General features: G+C 51.4%; 1 protein-coding gene across 1 annotated transcript in view; it reads right to left on the bottom strand.

Annotated features, from left to right (window-relative positions):
• LOC147103012 (inactive rhomboid protein 2-like) overlaps window positions 1–27166 on the bottom strand; it is an 82921-nt gene that overhangs the window by 13653 nt on the left and 42102 nt on the right. Inside the window, exons 10-18 of the mRNA XM_085964040.1 lie at window positions 20409–20520; window positions 12835–12909; window positions 12586–12747; window positions 12062–12165; window positions 8488–8551; window positions 7541–7635; window positions 7389–7464; window positions 4517–4617; window positions 3112–3265 (exon numbers count right to left, since the gene is read on the bottom strand). Coding sequence (XP_085820166.1) covers window positions 3112–3265; window positions 4517–4617; window positions 7389–7464; window positions 7541–7635; window positions 8488–8551; window positions 12062–12165; window positions 12586–12747; window positions 12835–12909; window positions 20409–20520 — 943 coding nt within the window. The remainder of the gene's footprint in view (window positions 1–3111; window positions 3266–4516; window positions 4618–7388; window positions 7465–7540; window positions 7636–8487; window positions 8552–12061; window positions 12166–12585; window positions 12748–12834; window positions 12910–20408; window positions 20521–27166) is intronic.

Below are 27166 nucleotides of genomic sequence, written 5' to 3'. Positions count from 1 at the left end.
GAATCCGTATTGCGACTCTGGGAGGAGCTCTTCAGCCACTGGGAGAAGGCGATTGAGGAGGATTCTTGTGATGACTTTCCCTGTGGCAGACAGCAGGGAAACCCCTCTGTAATTACCGTAGTTGGACTTGTCACCTTTCTTGAAGATAGTCACAATTACGGCATCTCTGAGATCCCCTGGCATTTTCTCCCCCTTCCAGATAAGAGAAATGAGTTCATGAATTCGCGCCAGTAGTGTTTCTCCGCCATGCTTTAGTGCCTCGGCAGGGATTCTATCTGCTCCTGAGGCCTTGTTGTTTTTCAGTTGTCGGATGGCCTTTTCAACCTCATGCCGGGCTGAGGTTGTGCTGAGATGGTGGTGGGTAGCATGCTGCGGGATGGAGTTGAGGACAGTCGCGTCGAAGGTAGAGTCTCTGTTAAGGCACCGTCGACAAGGCACAAGTCAGGAGTGTGATGGAATACTCTCCACTTGCCTGGATTAGTGCAGCTCCAACAACACTCAAGAAACATAGAAACATAGAAGATAGGAGGAGTAGGCCATTCGGCCCCTCGAGTCTGTTCTGCCATTTAATGAGATCATGGCTGATCATCCAAATTCAGTACCCTGTCCCTGCTTTCTCCCCATATCCCTTGATCTCTTTAGCCTTAAGAAATATATATAACTCCTTCTTGAATATATTTAATGAATTGGCCTCAACGGCCTTCTGTGGTAGAGAATTCCACAGGTTCACCACTCACTGGGTGAAGAAATTCCTCATCTCAGTCCTAAATGGCTTACCCCTTATCCTTAGACTGTGACCCCTGGTTCTGGACTCCCCCGCCATCGGGAACATCCTTCCTGCATCTAGTCTGTCTAGTCCTGTTAGAATTTTATAAGTTTCAATGAGATCCCCTCTCATTCTTCTAAACTCTAGCGAATACAAGCCCAATCGACCCAATCTCTCTTCATACGTCATTCCTGCCATCCCAGGTATCAGTCTGGTGAATCTTCGCTGCACTCCCTCCATGGCAAGAACATCCTTCCTCAGATAAGGCGACCAAAACTGCACACAATACTCAAGGTGCGGTCTCACCAAGGCCCTGTACAACTTCAGCAAGACATCCTTGCTCCTGTACTCGAACCCTCTCGCTACGAAAGCCAACATACCATTTGCCTTCTTAACCGCCTGCTGCACTTGCATGCTTACCTTCTGCAACTGGTGCACAAGGACACCCAGGTCTCGTTGCACTTTCCCTTTTCCCAATCTATTGCCGTTCAGATAATAATCTGTCTTCCTGTTTTTGCCACCAAAGCGGATAACCTCGCATTTATCCACATTATACTGCATCTGCCATGCATCTGCCCAATCACCCAACCTGTCCAAATCATACTGGATTTTCTCGGCATCCTCCTCACAGCACACATGCCCACCCAGCTTTGTGTCGTCTGCAAACTTGGGAGATATTACATCTAGTTCCCTCATCTAGATCATGTATATATATTGTGAATAACTGGGGTCCTAGCACCGATCCCTGCGGTACCCCACTAGTCACTGCCTGCCACTCGGAAAAAGACCCGTTTATTCCAACTCTTTGCTTCCTGTCTGCCAACCAGTTCTCTATCCAAGTCAGTGCCTTACCCCCAATCTCATGTGCTTTAACTGTGCACGCTAATCTCTTATGCGGGACCTTATCGAAAGCCTTCTGAAAGTCCAAATACACCACATCCACTGGTTCTCCCTTATCTATTCTACCAGTTACATCCTCAAAAAATTCCAGTAGATTAGTCAAGCATGACTTACCTTTTGTTCGACACCATCCAGGATAAAGCAGCCCGCTTGATTGGCACCCCATCCACCACCTTAAACATTCACTTTCTTCAACATTGGCACACCGTGGGTGCAGTGTGTACCATCTACAAGATGCACTGCAGAAAATCGCCAAGGCTTCTTCGGCAGCACCTCCCAAACCCATGACCTCTACCACCTAGAAGGACAAGGGCAGCAGGCGCATGGGAACACCACCACCTCCAAGTTCCCCTCCAAGTCACACACCATCCTGACTTAGAAGTATATCGCCATTCCTTCATCGTCACTGGGTCAAAATCCTGGAATTCCCTCCCTAACAGCTCTGTGGGAGCACCTTCACCACACGGACTGCAGCGGTTCAAGAAGGCAGCTCACCACCACCTTCTCAAGGGCAACTAGGGATGGGCAATAAATACTGACCTTGCCAATGATGCCCACATCCCTTGAGAAAACAAAGCAAAAGGTGGAGGTGAGGCACGGTTTAACACGGCAGATGTCTCTTTGTTTTATTTGAAATCCTGCCAGAAACATTGCGAGTGAGTTAACAGCCAATGATTGTAGGTCTGATTGACGTCAGATCATCAAATCCCGACAGCTAATCTGCTGTCAGTAAACTGTAAGCAGCAGGTAGCACAGGTCGACAGGAAAACAATTGGATTTGTGCTGGAGACACCAGAGAAGTACCAGAATCTGCCGCAGAAACGGTGAAAGAAGGCAGTCGTCGCCCAGTCTCACTGAGAACCGCTGGAAACACAGAATTCCACACTTGGAGAAATCACAGTGGTTTTGCCTGTTGCAACAACACCTCATTAATCAGCTAGAACTTTTTGCACCTCAACACTGGCAAGACTGATTGCACCTGAAGTCTGTGCCCTAGCCCCTGATCCCATCCCCCTCCCTGGACTCACACCAATAATCAGAGCGACTGTAGAGCTTCAATGTCCTGCCCAACATCTGATAGCTTCAAACCACAACACTGCTGACTTCCACACGTGAAATATCCCCCTGGCTTCTCTTGAACCACCCCCCCCCCCCCAGTCTCTGGCTGCACTCACCTCAGACCCTCCCACATTCCAGCGCTCCCAGAATGGCAGCTCCAACTGCTGGGTTCATAACCAATTGGCTCCAAAATCTGAATGGGGGAAATCTTGAGCTAATCTCTACTTCTGACCCTGGCGGGGGAGGGAACAGAGAGTCAACACCCACCCCAGAAAAAAGGGAATAGGTAGACCTGGTCTCACCACACACACCACCCCCCATTCCCCACTCACCCTCTGAACCCCCAATCCCCACCCCTCCCCAACCCAGATACCCCCAGTATGTACCTCTGCTCTGTATGGCAGGAATATCGCACTCGCCAAGTTGCCTATAATTCCACTCAGGATGTAGATGATTGAAATACGCAGCCAACCCGCCAACTTCTCTAGGTCCCGAAGAATAGTCATCTGGAAAAGCACGGATACCAGGCAGTGGATAATCCTGGGGAGAGAAAGAGAGCGAGAAGGACAGAAAGAGGGAGAGGGGCAGAGAGAAAGAGAGAGAATCTGTTATCAGGGTACTGTGTCGCCTTCCTCTTTCACCAAGACAGCCCCCGACATATAAACCAAACCCTGAATGAGATGAAATATAATGTTCTGTTTATGTTTGGGTTATTTCGCCATGTTATATTCTTTAAAAGAGATTCATAACACAAGAGGAATTGAACACAAGTACATAGTTACATAGTATTTACAGCACAGAAACAGGCCATTCGGCCCAACTGTTCCATGCCAGTGTTGATGCTCCACACCAGCCTCTTCCCACCTTACTTCATCTCGCCCTATCAACACATCCTTCTATTCCTTTCTCCCTCGTGTTTATCCAGCTTCCCCTTAAATGTATCTCTGCTGTTCACCTTCACCACTCCCTGTGGTAACGAGTTCCACATTCTCACCACTCTCTGGGTAAAGAAGTTTCTCCTGAATTCCCTCTTAGATTTATTAGTGACTGTCTTATATTGATGGCCCCTAGTTCTGGTCTTGTCCATAAGTGAATATTCTCTGTGTCTACCCCATCAAACCCTTTTCATAATCTTAAAGACCTCTATCAGGTCACCCCTCATCCTTCTCTTTTCTTGAGAAAAGCGCCCCAGCCTGTTCAATCTTTCCTGATAGGTGTAACCTCTCAGTCCTGGTATCATTCTAGTGAATCTTTTTTGCACCCTCTCCAGTGCCTCTATATCCTTTTTATAATCTGGAGACCAGAACTGTTCACAGTGCTCCCAGTGTGGTCTAACCAAGGTTCGATACCAGTTTAACATAACTTCTCTGCTTTTCAATTCCATCCCTCTGGAAATGAGCCCCAGAGCTTGGTTTGCTTTTTTAATGGTCTTATTAACCTGCGTCGCTACTTTTAGTGATTTGTGTATCTGTAACCCCAGATCCTGCTGTTCCTCTACCCCATTTAGACACTGATTTTCCACGGAGTATGTGACCTCCTTATTCTTCCTACCAAAAAGTACCACCTCACAGTTACTGATATTGAAGTTAATTTGCCAATTATACACCCATTCTGCAAGTTTATTGCCTTCTTGTATTTTGTCACAGTTCTCCTCTGTATTGGTGTCAGAAACACACAATTAACAAACAGCTATTGTCCATAAAAATCTTAGCTCTTACTTTGGACATTGCCTGGCATCAGACAAATAGCAATTGGCTTTTAAACACATATTGTGTGGATATTGCGTCTTACCCAGCATGAAGGAAAAGGGAGAGCCACAGCCTGTAGATCTGATCTGGAACATCTGGATTCAGGAACGGCAACAACCCACACACTTCATCCAGACAGTGAACCTGCAGCAGAGATGTGTTGTCAGTCACTGAGCAACTCAGGAAACTAACAGGGTCATTGCTCACCCACAGCTCATTGCGAGCACTCCTGATGGAACCGGGAAGCTGCCCCCAACACACCACAGCCTGTAGACTGTGGGCCAAGTTGTGCGCAAGTCTAGCAGATAACCAGTGGTATGTTTTCCAGGGAATGGGCCAATGAAATGCCAGTGTGAGTGTAAATGAAAGCTGGTCTCGGCTTGTTCAGGCACCTTGCATTAATGCTAACCCCTATAAATCCTGTATCCGTTCCTCTGGTGCATCCTGTAGGTCTCAGCATTCACAATCCCTTTGATTCTTCTAGTCTGGGAATCCTTCTGATCATCAAACCCATGATGCCATGACAGAATATTGGCCCAAAATCCCTAGGCCTAGAAATTGGGTATAGCCCCGCTTGAGGCGTTAGAACTGGCGATGCGCAAAGTTTATAGCCAGACGAAACTTATCGCCGCCTGGCGCGATATTGGGTTGCATCGCCCCCAAAGGGGATTGAGGCGCCATTGCACGGTGCTCTTAAGGCGCAAAAGGTCAGGCGCTACTCAATATCGACGCGGACGGGCGCAGCGCAGGTGAACTCAATTACGGAAAAGCACAAGACCTACAGGCGCCGGCCGGCTCTTAAAGGGGCGGGTCAGTCAGACTGAGCTTAAACACCCAACGCCCTGTAGGCCTCAGATTCGGCGCTCGCCCTTGTCTGGCGTTAGAAACTTGTGCATTATGGAGAAGGTTAGGCAGAGAGCAGAGCGCTTCAGCACTGAGGCTCTGGACCACTTGGTGGCTGCAGTTGAAGACCGTCGAGAGGTCCTGTATCCGGACAATGGCAAGAGGTCAAATCAGAAGGCTTATCGACGATCTTGGAGGGAGGTTGCTGTGAGGGTGAATTCCAGCAGCATGGCGACCAGGACCCCTGTTCAGTGCAGGAAGAAATTCAACGACCTCACACGGATCATTAGGGTGAGTGATGGTTTACCAAACTTGTGCTTCCCTCCATCTGCAGCTGACTTCGGGCACCCTGCTGCAATGATGCGCCACTGGCCATCTGTCAGTATGCACCCATGGCCCTTTCTGGCCACACACATGGACAGATGTCTCAAGGCCTCATGTAAGGGCTCTTGCACCATGGGGGGCATGCGATGAGGTCTCAAGGCCTCATGTAAGGGCTCTTGCACCATGGGGGGCATGCGATGAGGTCTCAAGGCCTCATGTAAGGGCTCTTGCACCATGGGGGGCATGCGATGAGGTCTCAAGGCCTCATGTAACAGAACCTCCCCTTCTTTCCCCTGCAGTCCAAGATGGCACAGATTAGAAAGGAGCAGCGTCGAACCGGTGGCAGACCTGCACAAGTGGTCACTCTCACGGATCTGGAGGAGAGAGTGCACCAGATACTTGGAGGACGTCTGTCTGGTCCAGTGACCACTGCATCTGCTGACCCCATTACCGACAGCGAGGGTAAGACTCTCACCTTTTCCACCTGTGGCCTTCCACTTGGTCCCCCCGCCAGCATGCATCCTCAGTGTGCAGCCATGTCAGAGCCTTGCCGCAATCTGGCATGCCTTTCAGCAAACCTGTCCTTTTGCTAAAGCCACTCTTCCACCTCCCACTTTCAGATGAAGCAGCACCAACTCGGGCTCAACGCGCTGAAGCTGCCAGTGCCAGTGCCACCGGAGGCGAGGACCAGGATGAATCCGGACCAGCCGTTCCAGAATCCAGGGAGCGGAGACATCTGCAGACTGGGGATAGTAGTCCCCTGGAGGGGAGGGGGGGTGGCTCTGAGGATGAACCAGTTGCCGGACCAAGCGGCATGGAGCAACGCAGGGGGGATAGGCAAGTTCGGCCACCGTCTCCCCGCAGGGCAAGGCAGGTCGTCATGACTGCTGCACAGAGTGCAGATGAGGTCCGTCGCCCTCCAAACAAGCTCCCATTCCGATGCCAGTTGGTCAAAAGGCTTTTAGGTGTAGTGGTGCAAGTGCTTCGGACAGGGTTGAAGGTACCAAGTACTGTAAAGCTCAAATCCCAGAACTCCACTCCACATTAGCTTGCCAACTCTCTCTAGCAGCGAGCGCAATGAGCAGGCCAAGTGGCAGAAGATTCTGCAGTAGAGCTGTGTGGTAAACCACTGTTCTACCTGTCTGTGTCTGTATGTGTATTCCACTAGGTACAGGTCTGGACATGCCTCGGCTGACTCCTCCCACTATTCCAGGTATATAAGTGACTACCTCCCAGTCCCTTAGTATTCTGGACGGGTCGACCACTCGAGACAAGACCTTCATTCTTTAGTTAATAAAAGCCTGATTGTTACTCGCTCAACCTCAGTCTTTTGAGTAATTGATGGCGCATCAAACTGTCCCCTTTAAATAGCGCCCCCCTACTCCGAGAAGGGCCTGTTAGCCCTCACTCGAACTGTCACTAATAGCGCTGGGCGCTAAGGCTCCGGGCGCCACCCAATATGCGCTCAGGCGCTCCTAAAAGGCGTTGCACACTGAAATGACGTCATGAGCTGCTTGCGCTCGCGGGCGCGCGCAAACACTTAGCGCAGGCGCTAAATGTATAGTCAATATCTGAGTTGGTGCTATCTTCATAGCGTCCGCCCCAACATAGCGCTTCACCCCAATTCTAGGTCTCTTTAGGCGCTCAGCGCCGGCGCTACCAACCCAATTTCTAGGCCCTAGTGTCTAATGCACTGATCTAGGTCTGAGCTTTGAGAAAGGATGTGGGTCATTACAATTCAGTGTTACCTGTGAACACAAGGTTGCCTCCTCATGGAAATATCCATCCTTAAACTGGCAGTACTCTCTGGTAGTAATTTCACATCTACACAAGAAAGAGTATCAGAAATCAGAAACCAGTGGGAAATCATTGGGAAGTCAGCGGGGTGAGGGTCACCCACCTGCCCTTTGTCCCAGTGCAGCAGGGTCTTCCTTTGATGACACAATCCAGGTGTTCCAGCCCAGTGAGATTCTTCTCTGGTTGGTAGGTGCAAATCTGTACAAAGAACATGGATTTAGCCATCATCCAATCGCATTCTCGAGATGCTCCGATCATTTAAATCCTGTATTTTTGAAGATGTGTTTGTGTATGAACAAGGTGAGGGATTCCTTGTTCTCATCACAAGCTTTCTTAGAGTCTTTAAGAACATAAGAATCAGAAGCAGGAGTCAGCCATTCGGCCCCTCGAGCCTGCTCCGCCATTCAATAAGATCATGGCTGATCTTCCACCTCAACTCCACTTTCCCGCCCGATCTCCATATCCCTTGATTCCCCTAGAGTCCAAAAATCTATCGATCTCAGCCTTGAATATACTCAACGACTCAGCATCCACAGCCCTCTGGGGTAGAGAATTCCAAAGATTCACAACTCTCTGAGTGAAGAAATTCCTCCTCATCTCAGTCTTAAATGGCCGACCCCTTATCCTGAGACTGTGACCCCTAGTTCTAGACTCTCCAGCCAGGGGAAACAAGTGCAGGAAGAATTGCTTCCAATCGGAAAATAGCCCAAACATTGAGGTGATTAATGCTGGGGTTCTGACCAAACCTCTTCCAGTGAGATGTGTGTACAAGCGCTGGGCCTTTCATTACTCAATTCAAAGGTATACGGGAACCCGTGCAACCCATCATCTGGCCTCTAATCCATGGGTCTTTAATTGTGCAGACAAAGGTACAGTATATGGGGCCCATTCCTGGAGAGTGCATTATCTTAGTGAACCCTTTCTTATTAAAAGGGCATTTAAAATTGGTTTCTTGAATGAAAACATAGAATCTTGTCCTTATGCTTTGAGGTAATACAGCATCAAAGATTTTCCATACCATCACTCAAACATTATCACAGCAAAACTCACAGGCCATTGAGTGATGTCATCCTCCCAGATGTGTGGTTCAGTGGAGGCAGGCTCTTCACATGTCCTAAACATGACAGCACAGTTAGTCATACAGAGCCATTTTTAAAATTCATTCTCAGTACGGGTGTCGCTGGCAAGGCCGACATTTATTACCCATCCCTGGTTGTCCCGAGATGGCAACTGAGTGTCTCGCTGGGCCACTTCAGAGGGCAGGTAAGAGTCAACCACGTTGGTGTGGAATTGGAATCACACATCTGGGGAAGTATCATAGGAAGATAGGAACAGGAGGAGGCCACTGAGCCCCTCCAGCCTGTTCCGCCATTCAATGAGATCATGGCTGATCTGTATCTCAACTCCATATACCCGCCTTTGCCCCACATCCCTTAATACCTTTGGTTAACAAAAAGCTATCAATCTCAGATTTAAAATTAACAATTGATCCAGCATCAATTGCCGTTTGCAGAAGAGAGTTCCAAACTTCGACCACCCTTTGTGTGTAGAAGTGTTTCCTAACTTCACTCCTGAAAGGTCTGGCTCTAATTTTTAGACTATGCCCCCTAGTCCTACATTCCCTAACCAGCGGAAATAGTTTCTCTCTATCTACCCTATCTGTTCCCCTTAATATCTTGAGAACTTCTAAATTCCAGGTAATACAACCCTAACTTGTGTAATCTCTCCTCGTAACTTGACCCCTGGAGTCCGGGTATCATTCTGGTAAACCTACGCTGCACTCCCTCCAAGGCCAATACAGTCTATCCTTCCTCAGGTGTGGTGTCCAGAACTGCTCCCAGTGCTCCAGCTGTGGTCTAACCAGGGCTCTGTACAGCTGCAGCATAACTTCGACCCACTTGTATTCTAGTCCTCTAGATATAAAGGCCAGCATTCCATGAGCCTTTACGATTATTTTCTGTACCTGTTCATGACATTTTAATGATCTATGTACCTGGACCCCCAAGTCTCTTTGGACCTCCACTGTTTCTAGCTTTTCACCATTTAGAAAGGACCCTGTTCTATCCTTTTTAGGTCCAAAGTGGATGACCTCACATTTGCCTACACTGAAATCCATTTGCCACAGTTTTGCCCATTCACTTAATCTGTCGATATTCCTTTGTAATTTTATGCTTCCATCTCACACGGCCTACAATGCCGCCTATCTTTGTGACATCGGAAAATTTGGATATACGACTTTCTATGCCATCATCTAAATCGTTAATAAATACTGTGAATAGTTGAGGCCCCAACACAGATCCCTGCAGGACACCACTAGTCACATCCTGCCAATTTGAGTACCTGCCCATTATCCCTACTCTCTGTCTCCTGCCGCTCAGCCAATTTCCTAACCAGGTCAATAATTTGCCCTCAATTCCGTGGGCTTCAACCTTAATTAAGTCTCTTATGAGGGACTTTATCAAATGCCTTCTGGAAGTCCATATAAATAACATCCATAGACATTCCCTTGTCCACTACTTTAGTCACCTCAAAAAATTCAATCAGGTTTGTCAGGTATGACCTGCCTTTCACAAATCCAAATCCATGCTGGCTCTCTGATCAACTGAAAATTTTCGAGGTGTTCAGTCACCCTATCCTTAATTATAGATTCTAGCAATTTCCCAATGACAGATGTTAGGCTAACTGGACTATAATTCCCTGGTTTCCCTCTCTCACCATTCTTAAATAGCAGAGTGACACGCGCAATTTTCCAATCTAAAAGGAACGGTTCCTGAATTAAGAGAACTTTGGAAGATTATAGTTCGGGCATCTGCAATGTGCTCACCTACTTCCATTAAAATCCTGGGATGGAAACCATCTGGTCCTGGGGATTTGTCACTCTTCGTTCCATTATTTTCTTCATTACTGTTATTTTACTTAGGTTAATTTTATTGAGTCCCTGTCCCTGATTCAGTATTAGTTTCCTTGGGATTTCCGGCAAGCTATCCTCTTCTTCTACTGTAAATACTGACGCAAAGTAATTATTCAACATGTCGGCCATTTCCTTATCACTGACAATATCACCGCTTTCAGTTTTTAAGGGGTCAACATTGCTCCTGACCACCCTCTTTATCCTAATATAATTGTAAAAATTCTATGTGTTGATTTTAATACCCCTTGCAAGTTTCTTTTCATACTCCCTTTTTGTAGCTTACTATCTGTTTTTGTGACCCTTTGCTGGGTTAGGGTTAGGGTCAGGGTCAGGGTATCTTTCCCATTCACCAGGACCTGTGCCATCTTTTGCTTTTTCTTTTAGTTTTACGCTGGCCCTCACCTCTAGCCGTCCATGGCTGTCTTTTGCTTTTTCTTTTAGTTTTACGCTGGCCCTCACCTCTTTAGCCATCGGGTATCTTTCCCATTCACCAGGACCTGTGCTATCTTTTGCTTTTTCTTTTAGTTTTACGCTGGCCGTCACCTCTAGCCGTCCATGGCTGTTTATTTTGGTAAGTAGAACTCGTGCCCCTCAGGAGTATAAACTGGTTCTGGATCACATTGGCCCAGTAATTCCGGTCCCAACGTGTGAGTACGGACGGGGTACTCACGCGTGGGACCGTTGGAAGTGCCGGATTTCAGCATGCACAGCGCATGTGCGGAAAACCGGCATTTCCTCTCCTCTGAACCAAGGGGTTAAGAGGCGGTTCCCGTGCGACGTTTCAGGCAGCGCGTATGCGTTGAACTTCGGTATTTTTGACAGGTTTGTCCGTGCGTGAAGGCCTCCACTTTTTACGAATGTAAAAAGCAGACGTAAGGACTTCGTTTTAAAAGGTAAGTGGTCTAATAATTAAAGTTAGAAATTTTTTTCCACAGGTTTATTATTTTTAAAGAATTTACAGTAAGGTAAGTATTTTTGGACCCGATTTCTTGAAAAAAAATTTTTTGGCAGAAATTTGAATAATTGTTTAAAATTAGTTTTTTTAAAGTTATTAATAGTTAATTTAATTATTGGAATTTTATTTAAAGTTTAAGTAGTGTTTTGGGCGCCCGGACTTTTCATGAGTTTGACAGGTCTTATGTCTAACTCATGAATGGACTTTTGTAAACTCCCATTGGTTGCCCAGTGCTCACGTGATCCCAGCCGGCTCAGCGCACTAAGTACGCCGCTGGATCACGCACGCACAGCGCGCCGGGAGCTGAACCGGGCCACAGACCGGAAATCCACGCAGGCCCAGTCTTCAAATGTCAGCGCGATATGTAAGTGTAGGTCGGGGGCTTGCACCCGCGGGAAGCCCCCGACCCGAATTTCTGGGCCATTAAATTCTTTTTTGAACATTTCCCACTGATCTTCTCTCGTTTTATCCATCAACAGATTTGCCCAGGTTACTGTGGACAGTCTCTACCTCATCCCGTTGAAGTCGGCCTTACCCAAATCTAGAATTTTAGCTGTTTCGCCTTTCTCCCTTTCAAACACTACATTGAACTCGATCATGTTAGGATCACTATTGGATAACTGTTCATGCACAGTTAGACTGTTAACTAAATCTGGCTCAGATCTGGTATCGGGGGGGAATATTGGGGGCAGAATCGGGGGAGGTATTGCCAACTAGTTCTGACTAATGCTAACTACCAGATACCAGGATTAACGTGCCTTGGATCCTGATGACAGACGGCACCCGACGATCTACTCTGATTGGTGGACTCCAGCTCGGGAGCTCGGCTGTTCGGCCATTTTATAAACATAGCGAGTGTTTCCTGTGTTTGCAAATAGAAAAGGTCAGTAGGTCACGGGAATGGTTTTGTGATTGGACAGTTCTTCTCCTGCAGTGAGGGAGATAAAGTATTAAACTGTAATCAACCAGACCAGGCTGGGTTTCTGACATCATACCCTGTCAAACTTGATCATAAACACAACACCAATATTGACAAACCAGCATGGAGAGCCATGAAAGAGTTCACAAACATCAAATGGATTTGAGTTATACATAACACATCACTCCAGGTGAATAGACGGAAGGAAGACTCTTCAACAGGCAGATACCTGCAATGCGAGTGGGGCAGTGGTGTAAATCAGCTTCCAGGAGACAAGGTCAGTCTCTTAGCTTTGGTCTAAAGTATTTGACTGAAAGGCAAGGTATGAGTAAATGACACGTTAGTCCAGGTGCTCAAACATACCGAACAATCTTCCTTTAATGTCTGCACACAGCCGGAGTTATCATTCTGAATACAACAGCCAGAGTTCCTCTCCCGATCTCTCTCCTCTTCAATGAGTTTCGAGATGGATTGATCCCTCCGTAAGCAAGGAGTAAACTTTGCTCCGAGGTGAATGAGTGCATCCTGAAAATAGTCGCGAGTCTTCAGTATCTAATTGTTCCTTGTAATAAATCACATCAACAGCAGCTTTAAACCTCATTAAATACTCACTGAGCGGGGTCCTATCCAGAAGTTCTCTTGCTGCACATGCTCCACACTCTCGTATGTCCCCTTATTCCTCAACACCTGCAAAAATGGAATTAGTTCAAAACTTTTGCTGCCATTAGTTCTCCTGTTTGTCACCTACCTTTAATTTGAAATTACATTTACTAAAGCCCCAGGTTATGGGGGAGAATTGGTTTGGTGCGAGTGTAAAACGGCCAATTCCTGTTTAACACACCGACATCAATGGCAAGAACAATTTCACCCCACAGCCTTTCTCCAAATAAATAGCTCAGAACTGGAGAGTCTTAAAGCAGCACTCACACTCTTATTTCTTACAACTGAAGTTAAATATAATTTTTTAAAACAGCCAATTGATTTTGGGTAAGGGGATAATAAAAAGTAAAACAGCGTGCAAGTCCCATCACCTCCTCCGAGGCCTGCAGTCTGCACCAGCCGTGGGTAAGGACAGCTCCTCACCTCCCCCAGAAAAATCATGGGTGATCCACAGCTTCAAGGACAACTGCAGCCCTCAGAGTAACAACAGAGAGGTACCTTATCGCAGAAAACCCTTAGTCAAACATAAGAACATAAGACCCTAAGAAATAGGAGCAGAAGTCGGCCATTATTATCTGAACGGCAATAGATTGGGAGAAGGTGAAGTGCAACGAGACCTGGATGTCCTTGTGCACCAGTCGCTGAAGGTAAGCATGCAGGTGCAGCAGGCAGTTAAGAAGGCAAATGGTATGTTGGCCTTCGTAGCGAGAGGTTTTGAGTACAGGAGCAAGGATGTCTTGCTGCAGTTGTACAGGTCCTTGGTGAGACCACACCTTGAGTATTGTGCGCAGTTTTGGTCGCCTTATCTGAGGAAGGATGTTCTTGCCATGGAGGGAGTGCAGCGAACATTCACCAGACTGATACCTGGGATGGCAGGAATGACGTATGAGGAGAGATTGGGTCGATTGGGCTTATACTCGCTGGAGTTTAGAAGAATAAGAAGGGATCTTATTGAAACTTATAAAATTCTAACAGGACTAGACAGACGAGATGAAGGAAGGATGTTCCCGATGGCAGTGGAGTCCAGAACCAGGTGTCACAGTCTAAGGATAAGGGGTAAGCCATTTAGGACAGAGATGAGGAGGAATTTCTTCACCCAGAGAGTGGTGTACCTGTGGAATTCTCTACCACAAAAGGCAGTGGAGGCCAATTCATTAAATATATTCAAGAAGGAGTTGGATATATTTTTTAAGGCTAAAGGGATCAAGGGATATGGGGAGAAGGCAGGGACAGGGTACTGAATTTGGATGATCAGCCATGATCTCATTGAATGGCAGAGCAGGCTCGAGGGGCTGAATGGCCTACTCCTGCTCCTATCTTCTATGTTTCTATTCGGCCCTTCGAGCCTGCTCCGCCATTCAATGAGATCATGGCTGATCTTCTGCCTCAACTCCATTCACCGGCCCTATCGCCATAGCCCTTGATGCCCTTACTAGTCAGAAATCTATCGACTTCTGTTTTGAATATACCCAATGACCCTGAGCCTCCACAGCCCTCTGGGGCAGAGAATTCCAAAGATTCACCACCCTCTGTGTGAAGAAATTTCTTCTCATCTCAGTCCTGAATGGCCTACCCTTTATCCTGAGGCTGTGGCCCCTGGTTCTAGACTCCCCAGCCAAGGGAAACATTCTCCCAGCATCCACCCTATCAAGCCCTGTAATAATTTTGTATGCTTCAATGAGATCCCCTCCCATTCTTCTGAATTCAAGAGAATACAGGCCTAGTTTACTCAATCTCTTCTCATACGACAGTCCCGCCATCCCAGGAATAAATCTCGTGAACCTTCGTTGCACTCCCTCTGTGGCAAGTATATCCTTCCTTAGGTAAGGAGACCAAAATTGTACACAGTACTCCAGGTGTGGCCTCACCAAGGCCCTATATAATTGGAGTAAGACTTCTTTACTCCTGTACTCAAATCCTCTTGTAATAAAGGCCAGCATACCATTTGCCTTCCTAATGGCTTGCTGCACCTGCACATTCACTTTCAGTGACTCATGTACAAGGACACCCAGGTCCCTTTGAGCATCTGCATTCCCCAATCTTTCACCATTTAGGAAATACTCTGCCTTTCTGTTTTTTCTACCAAAGTGGATAACTTCACATTTATCCACATTATATTCCATCTGCCATGTCCTCCCCCACTCACTGAGCCTGTCGAGATCCCCTTGAAGCCTCTTCACATCCTCTTCGCAACTGACGCTGCCACCTAGCTTTGTATCATCAGCAAATTTGGAAATGTTACATTTAGTCCCCTCATCCAAATCATTGATATAGATTGTGAATAGCTGGGGCCCAAGCACCGATCCTTGCAGTACCCCACTAGTCACAGCCTGCCATCCTGAAAAAGACCCGTTTATCCCTACTCTCTGTTTTCTGTCTGTTAACCAATTCTCAATCCATGCTAGTATATTACCCCCAATTCCATGTGCCCTAATTTTGTTCACCAACCTTTTGTGTGGGACCTTATCGAAGGCCTTCTGAAAATCCAGATACACCACATCTAACGGTTCCCTTTTATCTACTCCACTAGTTACATCCTCAAAGGACTCCAATAGGTTTGTCAAACAGGATTTCCCTTTCACAAATCCATGTTGACTCTGCCCAATCTTACTATTAGTTTCTAAGTGCCCAGTTATTGCATCCTTTATAATAGATTCCAGCATTTTCCCAACTACTGATGTGAGGCTAACAGGTCTGTAGTTCCCCGTTTTCTCTCTCCCTCCTTTCTTAAATAGCGGGGTTACATTTGCTATCCTCCAATCTGCAGGAACCGTTCCAGAATCTATAGAATTTTGGAAGATGACAACCAATGCGTCCACTATTCCAATGGCCACCTCTTTCAAAACCCTAGGATGTAGGTCATCCGGTCCTTGGGATTTATCGACTTTTAGTCCCATTAATTTTGCTAGTACTGTTTTTTTACTAATAATAATTTCTTTTAGTTCCTCATTCTCGCCACACCCTTGGTTTTCTCGTATTTCTGGGAGGTTTTTTGTGTCTTCCTCCGTGAAGACAGAAACAAAGTATTTATTTAATTTCTCTGCCATTTACTCATTCTCCATTATAAATTCTCCCGTCTCTGACTGTAAAGGACCTACATTTACCTTCGCCAGTCTTTTCCTTTTCACATACCTATAGAAGCTTTTATAATCCGTTTTTATATTTTTCGCTAGTTTGTGCTCATATTCCATCTTCCCTTTCTTTATCAATTTCTTGGTCCCCCTTTGCTGATTTCTAAAAAGTTCCCAATCCTCAGGCTGACCGCTTTTTCTGGCAACTTTATAAGCTTCCTCCTTTGACCTAATACTAGCTTTAATTTCTTTTGTTAGCCATGGTTGGATCACTTTTCCTTTTGGGTTTTTATGCCCTAGAGGAATATATGTTTGTTGCAAATTATGCATTATTTCCTTGAATGTTAGCCATTGTATGTCCACCTTCATACCTTTTAGTGTAGTCTCCCAATCTACCATGGCCAACTTGTCCCTCATACCCTTGTAGTTTCCTGTTTAGACTGAAGACCTTAGTTTCAGATTGGACTACATCACTCTCAAACTTAATGTAAAATTCAATCATATTATGGTCACTTGTCCCGAAAGGCCCCTTTACCACAAGATTATTGATTAGCCCTTTCTCATTACACAGTACCAGATCCAGAATAGCCTGTTCCCTGGTTGGTTCCTCCACATACTGATCCAGGAAACCATCTCGCATGCATTCCAAGAATTTGTCTTCCACACCATTAGTGGTAATTTGATTTGCCCAGTCAATATGTAGATTAAAGTCCCCCATGATTATCGTATTGCCCTTGTTACATGCACTTCTAATTTTTTGATTGATACTGTGCCCTACATTACCACTACTGTTTGGTGGCCTATACACAACTCCCACCAATGTTTTCTGCCCTTTGCTGTTTCTTAGCTCCACCCAAACTTATTCCAATTCTACATCACGATCTGCCGAGCCAAGATCTTTTATCTCTACCGTACCGATCTCATCCCTTATTAACAGCGCTACGCCACCTCCTTTTTGTCTGTCCTTCCTAAATGTTGAGTACCCTGGAACATTCAGTTCCCAGCTTTGGTTACCCTGCAACCCTGTCTCTGTAATGGCAATTACATCATACCCATTTACTTCTATTTGTGCCATTAATTCATCCACCTTGTTGTGAATGCTACATGCATTTAGATAAAGTGCCTTCAACTTTGCCTGTTTAATATTTTTCTGCACTTTAACCTCCTTTACTGTTGGTCTTTGTTTCTGCTTCCTACTAGTTTTGCTGACTAGTTTTCTAACTTTCACTTCCAGCTTTGTTTCTCTCTGTTCTGGGCCCACACTTAGGTTCCCAGTTTAATGATTTCACCTCACTGTGCAATTGACAATCAGCAGGCTTGAGCAAGGTTTGTTGTACGAGGAGTGGGTCAGGGGGTTTGTGCTGACTCCTCCCAAATGCATGCCCATCTTTCCCACAACTACATGTTTGAATCCATCCAATCAGGTTTCTGCCCAGCCACAGTACCAAAACGGCTCTTATCAAAGTCACAAATGACATCTTATGTGACCTGTGACAAAGGTAAACTCTCCCTCCTAGTCCTTCTCGACCGGTCTACAGCCTTTGACACACCATCCTCCTCCATCGCTTCTCCTCCAGTGTCCAGCTGGGTGGGACTGCACTCGCCTGGTTCCATTCTTACCTGTCAAGTTGTAGCCATAGAATCACCTGCAACGGCTTCTCTTCCCGCTCCTGCACCATTACCTTTGGTGTCCCCCCAAGGATCTATCCTTGGACCATCCCATTTCTCATCAACATGCTGCCCCTCGGCGACATCATCCGAAAACACAGCACCAGTTTCCACATGTATCCTGACGACACCTCTCTGGACCCCTCCACTGTCTCTAAATTGTCAGACTGCTTGTCCGACATCCAGTACTAGATGAGCAGAAATTTCCTCCAACTAAATATTGGGAAGACTGAAGCCATTGTCTTCAGTCCCCACCACACACTCCATCCCTCTCCCTGGCAACTGTCTGAGGCTGAACCAGGCTGTTCGCAACCTTGGTATCATATTTGACCACAAAATGAGCTTCCGACCACATATCCGCGCCATCAATAAGACCATCTATTTCCACCTTCGTAATATCGCCCGTCTCCGTCCCTGCCTCAGCTCATCTGCTGCTGAAACCCTCGTCCACGCCTTTGTTACCTCCATACTTAACTATTCCAAAGCATTCCTGGCTGGCCTCCTACATTCTACCCTATGTAAACTTGAGGTCATCCAAAACTCTGCTGCCCGTGTCCTAACTCGCACCAATTCCCGTTTGCCCATCACCCCTGTGCTCACTGACCTACATTGGCTCCCGGTTAAGCAACGCCTCAATTTTTAAATTCTCATTCTTGTTTTCAAATCCCTCCAAGGCCTCGCCCTTCACTATCTACGTAATCTCTTCCAGCCCTACACCCTCTGAGATCTCTGCGCTCCTCCAATTCTGGCCTCTTGAGCATCCCTGATTTTAATCGCTCCACCATTGGTGGCCGTGCTTTCAGCTGGCTGAGCCCTAAGCTCTGGAATTCCCTCCCTAAACCTCTCCGTCTCTCTCTCCTCCTTTAAGACGCTCCTTAAAACCTCCCTCTTACCTGCCCTAATATCTCCTTATGTGGCTTGGTGTCAAATTTTGTTTGATAATGTTCCTGTGAAGCACCTTAGGACATTTTATTACATTAGAGGTGCTTTATAAATACAAGTTGTTGTTGTTGTGGGGTAGGAGAAGGACGGGCTTCAATTGGAGAATTAAGGTACTAAAGGGGTTGGTAGGAATGGGTTTCGATGGGATTCTTTGGACACCAGAGTAACCACTGAAGCTCAACTCTCCAATAGCCCAACCCTCCCATTGAAGCCCATCCCTCATGTCCAACCCTGCCATTGAAGCTCATTCTTCTAGTAGCCTAACCCCCTATTGAAGCCCATTCCTACCGAACCATTATCCTAATAGAAACATAGAAGATAGGAGCAGGAGTAGGCCATTCGCCCCCTCGAGCCTGCTCCGCCGTTTAATGAGATCATGGCTGATCATCCAAATTCAGTACCCTGTCCCTGCTTTCTCCCCATATCCCTTGATCCTTTTAGCCTTAAGAAATATATCTCACACCTTCTTGAATATATTTAATGAATTGTCCTCAACTGCCTTCTGTGGTAGAGAATTCCACAGGTTCACCACTCTCTGGGTGAAGAAATTCCTCCTCATCTCTGTCCTAAATGGCTTACCCCTTATCCTTAGACTGTGACCCCTGGTTCTGGACTCCACCACCATCGGGAACATCCTTCCTGCATCTAGTCTGTCTAGTCCTGTTAGAATTTTATAAGTTTCAATGAGATCCCCTCTCATTCTTCTAAACTCTAGCGAATATAAGCCCAATCGACCCAATCTCTCTTCATACGTCATTCCTGCCATCCCAGGTATCAGTCTGGTGAATCTTCGCTGCGCTCTCTCCATGGCAAGAACATCCTTCCTCAGATAAGGCGACCAAAACTGCACACAATACTCAAGGTGCGGTCTCATCAAGGCCCTGTACAACTGCAGCAAGACATCCTTGCTCCTGTACTCGAATCCTCTCACTATGAAGGCCAACATACCATTTGCCTTTTTAACTGCCTGCTGCACCTGCATGCTTACCTTCAGCGACTGGTGCACAAGGACACCCAGGTCTCGTTGCACTCCCCTTTTCCCAATCTATTGCCGTTCAGATAATAATCTGTCTTCCTGTTTTTGCCACCAAAGTGGATAACCTCGCATTTATCCGCATTATACTGCATCTGCCATGCCTCTGCTCAATCGCCCAACCTGTCCAAATCATACTGGAGTTTCTCTGCATCCTCCTCACAGCACACACGCCCACCCAGTTTTGTGTCGTCTGCAAACTTGGAGATATTACATCTAGTTCCCTCGTCTAGATTATTAATATATATTGTGACTAGCTGGGGTCCTAGCACCGATCCCTGCGGTACCCCACTAGTCACTGCCTGCCACTCGGAAAAAGACCCGTTTATTCCAACTCTTTGCTTCCTGTCTGCCAACCAGTTCTCTATCCAAGTCAGTACCTTACCCCCAATCCCATGTGCTTTAACTTTGCACGCCAATCTCTTATGCAGGACCTTATCGAAAGCCTTCTGAAAGTCCAAATTCACTAATTAATGCCCGTCCTACTTCCCTCATTACAGCATCATGGTTTGGTTTGACCATACCAAACACCTTTGACTCCACTCGCCTGGGTGGCAGATTAGTCCGAGTACTGGTAACTCTCAGAGCAAAGCGCTTGTGGATACCAGCCTTAAAAGTGCCTTTCACTAATGTAATCGAGTGTGGGCCATGGACACACTGTCCTGGCTGAATTTGAAGTAACAATTCTGGGGTAGAAATGAGTCTGATTGTTGGGAGGAGGCTTGTGTGAAACATAAACACTGGTATGGACCACTTGGGCGAAATGGCCCGTTTCTGTGCTGTCAATTCTATGTAACTGGTAACACACTTACTAGTTTTGTTTTCACATGTTGTGCAAATCCCACTGGGGCGATTCCATAAGTACCAATCGCCAGCAAGCTGATCAAAATATGAACAAACGTAATCCAGTATGTGAAATAAGGCCTAGAAAATAAACAGCTGTTAAACAGATAGAGACAAGACAGACCGAGGGAGAGAGAGAGGGACGGTGAGAGCGCGAGAGGGACGGGGAGTGCACGCGAGAGGGACGGGGAGAGCGCGAGAGGGACGGTGAGAGCGCGAGAGGGACGGGGAGTGCACGCGAGAGGGACGGGGAGAGCGCGAGAGGGACGGGGAGAGCGCGAGAGGGACGGGGAGAGCGCGAGAGGGACGGGGAGTGCGCGAGAGGGACGGGGAGAGCACGAGAGGGACGGTGAGAGCGCGAGAGGGACGGGGAGTGCGCGCGAGAGGGACGGGGAGAGCGCGAGAGGGACGGGGAGAGCGCGAGAGGGACGGGGAGTGCGCGCGAGAGGGACGGGGAGAGCGCGAGAGGGACGGGGAGTGCGCGAGAGGGACGGGGAGAGCGCGAGAGGGACGGGGAGTGCGCGAGAGGGACGGGGAGAGCGCGAGAGGGACGGGGAGTGCGCGAGAGGGACGGGGAGAGCGCGAGAGGGACGGGGAGAGCGCGAGAGGGACGGGGAGAGCGCGAGAGGGACGGGGAGTGCGCGAGAGGGACGGGGAGAGCGCGAGAGGGACGGGGAGAGCGCGAGAGGGACGGGGAGAGCGCGAGAGGGACGGGGAGAGCGTGGAGAGCGCGAGAGGGACGGGGAGAGCGCGAGAGGGACGGGGAGTGCGCGGAGAGCGCGAGAGGGACGGGGAGAGCGCGGAGAGCGCGAGAGGGACGGGGAGAGCGCGGAGAGCGCGAGAGGGACGGGGAGAGCGCGGAGAGCGCGAGAGGGACGGGGAGTGCGCGAGAGGGACGGGGGGAGCGCGAGAGGGACGGGGGAGCGCGAGAGGGACGGGGGGAGCGCGAGAGGGACGGGGGGAGCGCGAGAGGGACGGGGGGAGCGCGAGAGGGACGGGGGGAGCGCGAGAGGGACGGGGGGAGCGCGAGAGGGACGGGGGAGCGCGAGAGGGACGGGGGAGCGCGAGAGGGACGGGGGAGCGCGAGAGGGACGGGGGAGCGCGAGAGGGACGGGGGGAGCGCGAGAGGGACGGGGGGAGCGCGAGAGGGACGGGGAGAGCGCGAGAGGGACGGGGAGCGCACGAGAGGGACGGGGAGAGCGAGGCAGACCGAGGGCGAGGCAGACCGAGGGCGAGGCAGACCGAGGGCGAGGCAGACAGAGGGCGAGGCAGACAGAGGGCGAGGCAGACAGAGGGCGAGGCAGACAGAGGGCGAGGCAGACAGAGGGCGAGGCAGACAGAGGGCGAGGCAGACAGAGGGCGAGACAGACAGAGGGCGAGACAGACAGAGGGCGAGACAGACAGAGAGCGAGACAGACAGAGAGCGAGACAGACAGAGAGCGAGACAGACAGAGAGCGAGACAGACAGAGAGCGAGACAGACAGAGAGCGAGACAGACAGAGAGCGAGACAGACAGAGAGCGAGACAGACAGAGAGCGAGACAGAGAGAGAGCGAGACAGAGAGAGAGCGAGACAGAGAGAGAGCGAGACAGAGAGAGAGCGAGACAGAGAGAGAGCGAGACAGACAGAGAGCGAGACAGACAGAGAGCGAGACAGACAGAGAGCGAGACAGACAGAGAGCGAGACAGACAGAGAGCGAGACAGACAGAGAGCGAGACAGACAGAGAGCGAGACAGACAGAGAGCGAGACAGACAGCGAGCGAGACAGACAGCGAGCGAGACAGACAGCGAGCGAGACAGACAGCGCGCAAGACAGACAGCGCGCGAGACAGACAGCGCGCGAGACAGACAGCGCGCGAGACAGACAGCGCGCGAGACAGACAGCGCGCGAGACAGACAGCGCGCGAGACAGACAGCGCGCGAGACAGACAGCGCGCGAGACAGACAGCGCGCGAGAGCGAGACAGACAGCGCGAGAGAGCGAGACAGATAGCGCGAGAGAGCGAGACAGACAGCGCGCGAGAGCGAGACAGACAGCGCGCGAGAGCGAGACAGACAGCGCGCGAGAGCGAGACAGACAGCGCGCGAGAGCGAGACAGACAGCGCGCGAGAGCGAGACAGACAGCGCGCGAGAGCGAGACAGACAGCGCGCGAGAGCGAGACAGACCGCGCGAGAGCGAGACAGACAGCGCGCGAGAGCGAGACAGACAGCGCGCGAGAGCGAGACAGACAGCGCGCGAGAGCGAGACAGACAGCGCGCGAGAGCGAGAGACAGCGCGCGAGAGCGAGACAGACAGCGCGCGAGAGCGAGACAGACAGCGCGCGAGAGCGAGACAGACAGCGCGCGAGAGCGAGACAGACAGCGCGCGAGAGCGAGACAGACAGCGCGCGAGAGCGAGACAGACAGCGCGCGAGAGCGAGACAGACAGCGCGCGAGAGCGAGACAGACAGCGCGCGAGAGCGAGACAGACAGCGCGCGAGAGCGAGACAGACAGCGCGCGAGAGCGAGACAGACAGCGCGCGAGAGCGAGACAGACAGCGCGCGAGAGCGAGACAGACAGCGCGCGAGAGCGAGACAGACAGCGCGCGAGAGCGAGACAGACAGCGCGCGAGAGCGAGACAGACAGCGCGCGAGAGCGAGAGACAGCGCGCGAGAGCGAGACAGACAGCGCGCGAGAGCGAGACAGACAGCGCGCGAGAGCGAGACAGACAGCGCGCGAGAGCGAGACAGACAGCGCGCGAGAGCGAGACAGACAGCGCGCGAGAGCGAGACAGACAGCGCGCGAGAGCGAGACAGACAGCGCGCGAGAGCGAGACAGACCGCGCGAGAGCGAGACAGACAGCGCGCGAGAGCGAGACAGACAGCGCGCGAGAGCGAGACAGACAGCGCGCGAGAGCGAGACAGACAGCGCGCGAGAGCGAGACAGACAGCGCGCGAGAGCGAGACAGACAGCGCGCGAGACAGACAGCGAGCGAGAGCGAGACAGACAGCGCGAGAGAGCGAGACAGACAGCGCGCGAGAGAGCGAGACAGACAGCGCGCGAGAGCGAGACAGACAGCGCGAGAGAGCGAGACAGACAGCGCGAGAGAGCGAGACATACAGCGCGAGAGAGCGAGACAGAGCGCGAGAGAGCGACAGACAGCGCGAGAGAGCGACAGACAGCGAGAGAGAGCGAGACGGACAGCGCGAGAGAGAGAGACGGACAGCGCGAGAGAGCGAGACGGACAGCGCGAGAGAGCGAGACGGACAGCGCGAGAGAGCGAGACGGACAGCGCGAGAGAGCGAGACGGACAGCGCGAGAGAGCGAGACGGACAGCGCGAGAGAGCGAGACGGACAGCGCGAGAGCGAGCAAGACGGACAGCGCGAGAGCGAGCGAGACGGACAGCGCGAGAGCGAGCGAGACGGACAGCGCGAGAGCGAGACAGACAGCGAGGGAGCGAGACAGACAGCGAGAGAGAGCGAGACAGACAGCGAGAGAGAGCGAGACAGACAGCGAGAGAGAGCGAGACAGACAGCGAGAGAGCGAGACAGACAGCGAGAGAGCGAGACAGACAGCGCGAGAGAGCGACAGACAGCGAGAGAGCGAGACAGACAGCGAGAGGGAGCGAGACAGACAGCACGAGAGCGAGAGAGAGCGACAGACAGCGCGAGAGAGAGCGAGACAGACAGCGCGAGAGAGCGAGACAGACAGCGTGAGAGCGAGCGAGACAGACAGCGCGAGAGCGAGCGAGACAGCGCGAGAGCGAGCGAGACAGACAGCGCGAGAGCGAGCGAGACAGACAGCGCGAGAGAGACAGACAGCGCGAGAGCGAGCGAGACAGACAGCGCGAGAGCGAGCGAGACAGACAGCGAGAGCGAGCGAGACAGACAGCGCGAGCGAGCGAGACAGACAGCGCGAGAGAGCGAGACAGACAGCGAGAGCGAGCGAGTCAGACAGCGAGAGCGAGCGACAGACAGCGAGAGAGAGCGAGACAGACAGCGAGAGAGAGCGAGACAGACAGCGAGAGAGAGCGAGACAGACAGCGAGAGAGAGCGAGACAGACAGCGAGAGAGAGCGACAGACAGCGAGAGAGAGCGAGACAGACAGCGAGAGAGCGAGACAGACAGCGAGAGAGCGAGACAGACAGCGAGAGAGCGAGACAGACAGCGAGAGCGAGACAGACAGCGCGAGAGAGCGAGACAGACAGCGAGAGAGAGCGAGACAGACAGCGAGAGAGAGCGAGACAGACAGCGAGAGAGAGCGAGACAGACAGCGAGAGAGAGCGAGACAGACAGCGAGACAGACAGCGCGAGAGAGAGCGAGACAGACAGCGCGAGAGCGAGACAGACAGCGAGAGAGAGTGACAGAGCCAGAGAGCGACAGAGCGAGAGAGAGCGACACAGCGAGAGAGAGCGACAGACAGCGAGAGAGAGCGACAGACAGCAAGAGAGAGCGACATTCAGCGAGAGAGAGCGACAGACAGCGGGAGAGAGCGACAGACAGCGAGAGAGCGACAGACAGCGAGAGAGCGACAGAGCGAGAGAGAGCGACAGAGCGAGAGAGAGCGACAGAGCGAGAGAGAGCGACAGAGCGAGAGAGGGCGACAGAGCGAGAGAGAGCGACAGACAGCACGAGAGAGCGACAGACAGCGAGAGAGAGCGACAGAGCCAGAGAGCGACAGAGCGAGAGCGACACAGCGAGAGAGCGACACAGCGAGAGAGAGCGACACAGCGAGAGAGCGACAGACAGCGCGAGAGAGAGCGACAGACAGCGCGAGAGAGAGCGACAGAGAGCGCGAGAGAGAGCGACAGAGAGCGCGAGAGAGAGCGACAGACAGCGAGAGAGAGCGACAGAGAGAGCGAGAGCGAGCGACAGAGAGCGAGAGCGAGCGACAGAGAGCGAGAGAGAGCGACAGAGAGCGAGAGAGAGCGACAGAGAGCGAGAGAGAGCGACAGACAGCGAGACGGGCGGCGCGAGAGCGAGCGAGACGGGCGGCGCGAGAGCGAGCGAGACGGGCGGCGCGAGAGCGAGCGAGACGGGCGGCGCGAGAGAGCGAGACGGACGGCGCGAGAGAGCGAGACGGACGGCGCGAGAGCGAGCGAGACGGACGGCGCGAGAGCGAGCGAGACGGGCGGCGCGAGAGCGAGCGAGACGGGCGGCGCGAGAGAGAGCGAGACAGACAGCGCGAGAGCGAGACAGACAGCGAGAGAGAGTGACAGAGCCAGAGAGCGACAGAGCGAGAGAGAGCGACACAGCGAGAGAGAGCGACAGACAGCGAGAGAGAGCGACATTCAGCGAGAGAGAGCGACAGACAGCGGGAGAGAGCGACAGACAGCGAGAGAGCGACAGACAGCGAGAGAGCGACAGAGCGAGAGAGAGCGACAGAGCGAGAGAGAGCGACAGAGCGAGAGAGGGCGAGAGAGGGCGACAGAGCGAGAGAGAGCGACAGACAGCGAGAGAGAGCGACAGAGCCAGAGAGCGACAGAGCGAGAGAGAGCGACACAGCGAGAGAGCGACACAGCGAGAGAGAGCGACACAGCGAGAGAGCGACAGACAGCGCGAGAGAGAGCGACAGACAGCGCGAGAGAGAGCGACAGAGAGCGCGAGAGAGAGCGACAGACAGCGAGAGAGAGCGACAGAGAGAGCGAGAGCGAGCGACAGAGAGCGAGAGCGAGCGACAGAGAGCGAGAGCGAGCGACAGAGAGCGAGAGAGAGCGACAGAGAGCGAGAGAGAGCGACAGAGAGCGAGAGAGAGCGACAGACAGCGAGACGGGCGGCGCGAGAGCGAGCGAGACGGGCGGCGCGAGAGCGAGCGAGACGGGCGGCGCGAGAGCGCGAGACGGACGGCGCGAGAGAGCGAGACGGACGGCGCGAGAGCGAGCGAGACGGGCGGCGCGAGAGCGAGCGAGACGGGCGGCGCGAGAGCGAGCGAGACGGGCGGCGCGAGAGCGAGCGAGACGGACGGCGCGAGAGCGAGCGAGACGGACGGCGCGAGAGCGAGCGAGACGGACGGCGCGAGAGCGAGCGAGGCGGACGGCGCGAGAGAGCGAGACGGACGGCGCGAGAGAGCGAGACGGACGGCGAGAGAGCGAGACAGACAGCGAGACAGACAGCGAGAGAGAGCGAGACAGACAGCGCGAGAGAGCGAGACAGACAGCGAGAGCGAGACAGACAGCGAGAGAGCGAGACAGACAGCGAGAGAGCGAGACAGACAGCGAGAGAGCGAGACAGACAGCGAGAGTGAGCGAGACAGACAGCGAGAGCGAGACAGACAGACAGCGCGAGAGAGCGAGACAGACAGCGAGAGAGAGCGAGAGAGAGCGAGACAGACAGCGAGAGAGAGCGAGACAGACAGCGAGAGAGAGCGAGACAGACAGCGAGAGAGAGCGAGACAGACAGCGAGAGAGAGCGAGACAGACAGCGCAAGAGAGAGCGAGACAGACAGCGCGAGAGAGAGCGAGACAGACAGCGCGAGAGCGAGACAGACAGCGAGAGAGAGCGACAGAGCCAGAGAGCGACAGAGCGAGAGAGAGCGACACAGCGAGAGAGAGCGACAGACAGCGAGAGAGAGCGACAGACAGCGAGAGAGCGACATTCAGCGAGAGAGAGCGACAGACAGCGAGAGAGAGCGACAGACAGCGAGAGAGCGACATAGCGAGAGAGAGCGACAGAGCGAGAGAGAGCGACAGAGCGAGAGAGAGCGACAGAGCGAGAGAGAGCGACAGAGCGAGAGAGAGCGACAGACA

The sequence above is a fragment of the Somniosus microcephalus genome, chromosome 21, assembly GCF_052327205.1.
Source record: "Somniosus microcephalus isolate GS21.2 chromosome 21, FLI_Smic_1.0, whole genome shotgun sequence".
Taxonomy (NCBI): Eukaryota; Metazoa; Chordata; class Chondrichthyes; order Squaliformes; family Somniosidae; genus Somniosus; species Somniosus microcephalus.
This window is presented reverse-complemented; position numbering and strand designations above follow the sequence as displayed.